Consider the following 6605-nt stretch of genomic DNA (forward strand, 5'->3'; position numbering starts at 1 on the left):
CTTTGCGCGTCTCTCTTTACTATAAGCAAATAGTTCCTTGCCCCCACCCGCCGTATTTACCACGGGGCGAGGTTCCGCAGTCCCCTCTTTGAGCTTAAGAGAGAGGGCGGAGTCTTTTCGGACCTATTCGGGGCGGTGGGAGGGGAGGAGGGAGAGAGAAAGACGCGTAGCCGCCGATTCCCTCCGGCGGAGGGATACGGAAGCGCGGCTCCGTGTCTGTTTCTTTTTTTTTTTTCCTTCCCCCACCAAAATATTGAGAGTTAAGAGGCCGCTGCTGCGTGCAGCGGGGATCAGAAAGAGAGCGGTGCCAGTTGGAGGCTGAGCTGCTGCTCCTGCCGCCGCCGCCGCCGCCGCCGCCGCTCCAGCTCGACCGCCCTCACTGCGGCGCTGCATCCCGGACTGGATTTTATCGATTCCTCGCATTGCTCGCGTGGGTTCCGTTGCAAGACAGGAGCGAAGACACCCAGGCTGGGTGCCTGCTGAAAAAGACGCGGAGCCCCTTCGCCGTGTTGCTTGCATTTTTTTTTTTTTTTACGAAGATTGGCGTGTGGATTCCCCCCCCCTTTCCCCTAAGGACACGTCCATTTCCCTGGGATTCTCTGCCTCGGGCTGCTGGACTCCGCGGACTTCCAAGTTTCGTTTCGATTCGAAGTGGTGGTGGAGAAAAGGAGAGACCGGGGAGCCTCGCGGCGGCTTGCAAGCGAGGCTTTTCCCCCTTCTCAGGTTGGGGAAGGAGCCTGAGCCGCTGGCCCCATTCAGTTGCGCTCACCAGCAAGCCCCCCCACTCCCCCTTGGTTGATTGAAGAAGCCTTTGCGTCGTGGTTGTAGGATTTTTTCCCCCCTTCCCCCGCCCCTCGTGGTGTCGCTTGGGAAGATGTTACTCTCCAAGTTTGGGTCCCTGGCTCATCTTTGCAACCCAACCAGCATGGATCACTTGCCGGTGAAGATCCTCCAGCCAGGTAAACAATTCCGGAGTTGCCGTTCCCCTCCCGCCTCCCTTGCGGGGGACGGCCGTGTGCGTTGCGTGGTTTGTGTGATGTGCGTAGCGAGGGTTTCCTCTCCCCTCCCGCGTCAGCCGTGGGCGAGAAGCGGTGGATCCGAGCGGTTGTCTTGAGTCATTCATTCATTCATTTTCTTTTTTAAATCTCTGCAATGGTTAAAAGCGCACGGGGGTTAGGAGAGCGCTGGCTTGTTTTCCCGGTTATGCTAACCGGGAGTCGAGCGGATGGGAGTGGAGTCGCGCAGGCAAATAATTTTTACCGAGGGGTGAAGAAGAAAAAGAATTGGAAAGACATTTTGCCAGGGGCTGGCAGATCTGACTCACAAAACTCCGGACGACCACGAGAGGGAGGCAGAGAGTTAGAAGTTTCTAGCGGCCACCCCGATTTTTAGAGCCCCATCCATTCCCAAATCTGGGCTTGGCCGCACTCCTCTGATTTGGGTTGAATTGGTTGCTGGTGACTTTAGAGAAAAATGCTGAGTTTGACGGTGAGGGGGGGTAAGATCCCCCCCCCCACTCTGAGGTTGAGATTGCTTCCTGTCTAGCCAGTACCCAGTCCCCGGATCTCTTTCCCACAGACCTCTCCTCGCTTCTCACCCCGGCCTTCTCTTTTCTTTTCATCTCTAGTGAAAGTGGAAAAGGAGCCGTTCGATAAAATCTATCAAGTGGGCTCAGTTCTGGGCAGTGGGGGATTTGGCACCGTCTATGCTGGGAACAGGATTGCAGATGGCTTGCCGGTAAGAGGAGGCTCTTGAACAAACCCCCCTCCCTTCTCCACCCCCAACCACGAGGCTCGGGGTTGCTACCACCCACCCTGTTTGCGTGGCTGGAAATTCCAGCTGCGGAATCTGGAGCGAGAAATCCTGGGCAGTTCCCAGCAGAGCAACAGGCATTAGGCTTGGTCCCTGTACCCTGTACCCTGTCCCGCAATTCACAGTTCGCAGACTGGCTTCCCTAACCTGTTTTCTCCCTTCTTCCAGGTGGCTGTGAAGCATGTCGTGAAGGAACGGGTGACCGAGTGGGGCACAATTGTAAGTATCTAAGGATGGACCCCAAAATGTGTGCGTGTGTGAGTGTGTGTGCCTGCCTGCCTGCGCCTTGCAGTAGTTTTGTAGCTTTTCTCTCCCTGCATTAATAACAGAAGGCTGATTATTGTTTCCATGGATTCCCCTTTCCACCCCGCGTGCTGCTGCTTCTCCATCCTCTGTTATTGTTTACATTGAGGTGGGGGGGATTTTGGCAAGGTTTCTTCTCCTCCTCTTCCCCCTCTGCCCTCCCCTTTTGACTGCGGCAGCAGAGACACCCAGTGGAATAGCTGCAGCCTTCCCCATCCGTCTGGCTTCCCAGCCCTCCCCCTTCCCGTCCCCTGCCTCGCTGCTGGAATTTCCATTTTGAGAAAGAAGTGTATGATTTGTTTTCGGGTGGCCAAGAAAGGGGATTTTCCCTCCTTCGCCCTCCCCTCCTCCCCACCTGATATTCCAAATATTTCATCATGTCTTCCTTTGCTCTTTCTGTCTCTCTCCCTCTCTCCCCCCTCCTCCTCCTCCTCGTAGGGTGGAGTAATGGTGCCCTTGGAAATAGTCCTGTTGAAGAAAGTGGGGTCGGGCTTCCGGGGTGTGATCAAGCTACTGGACTGGTACGAGAGGCCTGATGGCTACCTGATCATCATGGAACGGCCCGACCTGGTGAAAGATCTCTTTGACTTCATTACGGAGAAGGGGGCGCTGGATGAGGACACCGCACGGAGCTTCTTCCGTCAAGTCCTGGAAGCAGTGCGCCACTGCTACAGCTGTGGGGTGGTACACAGAGACATCAAGGACGAAAATCTCCTGGTGGATCTCAGGACAGGAGAGCTGAAGCTGATCGATTTTGGGTCTGGAGCCATCCTCAAGGACACGGTCTACACTGACTTTGATGGTACGGGCCTCTCCCAACTGCAGCCGGTCCCTGTGTGAGGAAGGATGGAGGGATGGATGAGAGGAGGAACGTGCTTAACTGGGAAAGTCTCCTGACACAGCCCCCTCATTCTTAATCACATTCTCACCACCTACGACTGACAAAATGTATTTTTGCTGCCGTAGTTGGGAGTAGGTTGATAATTAAATCCTTTGCAACGGAGGCAGCTGGAGGGGGGGGATGTCAAGTTGTGTAGGAAAGGAGCAATTCCAGGCAGTGACGCAGCAGTTTATATTTTCCCTGCCTTCAGAAAAAAAAAGGGCATTTTCCTAGAGGGCGATGTATCTACAGATGAGTCAAGCTTTACCAGCGTGTTTCCATCTGTGCTTTTCTTGTGCGTTTTCCCCCTTGTATTCTGCTCTTCCCCCCCAACCACCCCCATACCTGTTTTTCTCCTTTCCCAGCTCCTCATTCTCCTACGATGTTTTAGAAATCCCGCATTGCAGATTGAGGGACCGGGGGAAAAAAGACACCATTCCAAAAAAAGGAGAAGTTTTCCTTTTTCTTTTTTACTTAAACATTGAAGCGTACGGTTGCCTCCTCTTGTTACCAGAAATACATCACCTCTTCTTTTTGCCTAAGGATGGCGAGATTTTCTTTCTTTCAAGGTGAAGGTGATCCATGTAAAGGAGGAAGCCGTTTTTCACCTCCCTTCCCTAGTCAGCTGCAGCATTTAACATCTGTTTGTTGTGAAACGAGAGTCTCCTGGCCATCTGACCTTCAGCATCACAAATTCCAGTTTTCATTTGGTATCCAAGTAACCACTCGGTGCAGAGGGAGGGCAGTTGCCAACTGCCTTCTTAATGCGTGAGGCAGATTTCACTCTTCTTTTAAAAGATTACTCTGATTTTCTCTCTCTCTCTTTTTTAAAAAAGGGAGTGGCGCACTTTGGGAACTGACCAAAACTGATTAGTCACATTTAGGGAACCGAGGCTGGAGTTTCACCTTTTTTTCCCCCTTTCCTCCCTCTCTCCTTTCATCCCCTCTTCCTTTGTCCTTTTGTGTCTATTTTTGGTACGGTGCTGCAGACGCCACGTGGTCAAGGAAAGGGAGCTTTATGTTAGTAAACAGTCAGCTGATGGGAAGCTTGTGCTGCTATCACCACAAAATAGAACAACCCGAGGGCCGAGATTAAAACATGATATAATCCCAGGGGTGATGTAAGGTCTAGAATTTTCCCAAATGGGTTTGTGTGCTGTGGGTTTGTTTGTTTATTTTTTCAGTGGTATTTTGAAGTTGCAGCACGTAAAATAGACTCCTCACCGAAAGTTCATCTTGGCTAACAGGGCAAGGGGTCCTGCGTTTTTCCCCCCTGCAGGAACACGAGTATACAGCCCTCCAGAATGGATCCGCTACCACAGATACCATGGGCGGTCGGCTACTGTATGGTCACTGGGTGTCCTGCTCTATGACATGGTCTGCGGAGACATCCCTTTTGAGCAAGATGAGGAGATCTTGAGAGGACGCCTGTATTTCAGGAGGCGAATTTCACTCGGTGAGCTGAGATTTACAGATCTCTATGGCCCTGTTCCTCTCCCTGCTTAATGGACTGGTTTGGCAGTTGCCTCCCTGACCTGCTTTCTCTTTGTCTTTCAGAATGCCAACAATTGATCAAATGGTGCCTTTCCCTGAGGCCTTCAGATAGACCAACCCTTGAGCAAATTTTTGACCACCCGTGGTTGCACAAATCCGAAGTTGTGAAGTCAGAAGACTGTGACATACGGTTACGGACCATTGGCACGGACGTGTCTCGCACAAGTTCAAGCAATGAGAGCCTGTGAAATACTGAGGACCTTGTAAAGGGAGGGGAGCCACAAGCAGAAAAAGGGGGAAAAAATGACCAGAGTGCTGCTGCTGCCAATATGTAGAAGGGGCTAGGAAAGAAAAATGCATTAATTATTCTGTAGTTTGAATCTTTGTCTGAGGGAATTGATTTTTTTTTTTTCCCCCTTACTGCTGGTTTCTGCTTCAGAAAGAAATTTCCTTTGGAAATGCTGATATATGGGAGTTGGCAGGCCAGTACTTAATCCAAAAGACTGACCTTAATATTATTATTTTTTATTATTATTATTATTAAGAAAAGCAGTGACCTCTTTAAATAACATGGTAAACCTTTTTGCTCTCATAGAGCCTGGACTAAATTTTATTTGCTTTTTTGAGTGCCTTTTTGAAAGCTGCTTCAGTGGGACTTTCTTTTTTGAGCTGTGTGTGTCCAAAGAAGATCCAGTATGTAATAGAACCTTGCTTCCCTTCTCCACTCTAGGTGCTGGGGGAAGCAGCTCCCTATGATGCACTAGAAAACATGTTCAGTGACTGAATGAAGTAGTCCCATCAACTGATGATGGAATACTTGAACACAGACATTTCACCCTGTCCCTGGATCTTTCCCAGCCTTTTTCCTTCCTCTTCCACCCCACCCCATCCCCAGCAAGACAGCCTCTACTGCTCCACACAATATTCCCATAGGCTGCACAGGTTATCAGCTCTTTATCAGGAACACTGACCCATATTTCATTTCATCTCTACCACTGGGCACAAGAAAAAAGGCCCTTTCTCAGTTCCCCCAACCTGCAAGTCTTAAAAAGTATGAATGGGCATGTTAAATGCACAATCAATGCAATATTCAAGGACTGTGTGTGTGTTTTTTTTTTTTTTTTTCCCATACCTGTATAATGTGTTTATGTAAATTTTTCCCCTATCCAAGTTTTATTTATTGTCTGGAGTCTAGAAAACCTCTCACAGGCTCTTCTGTGGCTATTTATTTTAGCTAATTTATTTGTTTAGAATTATGCAACACTGCTTTTAACTCTTCTGTTGTGGAGATTCTGTGGGATCAGTCCCCAACTTATTTTTGCATTCCTGTCTTTTCCTCTTTTGGGGTTAGGGGTGGGTTGTTGAAAAAGAAAAAAAATATATATATAAAGTCTGACCATGCCTGTTTTTTTTTCCTTCATTTTTGGTTGGAAGATAGAAAATTGTTGTACAAAGTCTAATTTAAGGGAACTAGAATGACTTTAAAAGTTAGTATGCCTTTTTTGTCTGGTATTATTGACATACCAGAATTGTAAAGTAATGCTGTTTTGAAGGGTTTTAAATTAATGACATTGTACAGTCTTTGTGCATTGGCTCTGGGAGGAAGAGTGGCAGAGTCGTAAACCTTAATTTATTTTAATAGATGTGTGTTCTGTGATCTGGTTGCACTTATGCAGCTTGGATTTGGATTTTTTTTCCTTCTGTTTAACAGTGTGAAATGTATGGAGATCATATTTTTTTATACAGGTATTTCAATTAAACTTTTTTGTAGATAAGTGGCACGATGTGTTCATTTGAGTTCAACAATGGCTTCTTAGAGGAAGGGTCTCAACACAGTGGTACAAGTCTACACAGAAGTCAAGTCACACAAATCTCAATAGAGATTTGGGGAGAGGACTGCAATCTCCATTTTTCAATACTTAGATGCCATTGCCCACAGAGATAGAAATGGTCCTCAATAATCAGGATTGGCTAGTGCAGAGATTCCCCCATCTTTGGGAGCTGGTGAATATATTTAAAGGTTTTAGGACAATATCACAGATACTCTTGACAAAGTGGTTTCTGTAGTGAACATGACCAAATGTGAGGTACAGGCACACATCCCTTCTTGCTCCCA

At 48.3% G+C, this 6605-nt stretch overlaps 1 protein-coding gene across 1 annotated transcript; it reads left to right on the forward strand.

Annotated features, from left to right (window-relative positions):
- The first annotated feature begins 329 nt into the window (after positions 1–329).
- Positions 330–6267, forward strand: PIM3 (Pim-3 proto-oncogene, serine/threonine kinase). Its single transcript, XM_063307927.1, has 6 exons — positions 330–959; positions 1628–1737; positions 1981–2031; positions 2554–2917; positions 4275–4451; positions 4553–6267. Exons 1-6 carry the CDS (start codon positions 875–877, stop codon positions 4735–4737), a joined length of 972 nt encoding a protein of 323 aa, XP_063163997.1. The 5' UTR covers positions 330–874; the 3' UTR covers positions 4738–6267.
- Positions 6268–6605: the final 338 nt, after the last annotated feature.

Source organism: Candoia aspera, chromosome 7, assembly GCF_035149785.1.
Source record: "Candoia aspera isolate rCanAsp1 chromosome 7, rCanAsp1.hap2, whole genome shotgun sequence".
NCBI classification, from domain to species: domain Eukaryota; kingdom Metazoa; phylum Chordata; class Lepidosauria; order Squamata; family Boidae; genus Candoia; species Candoia aspera.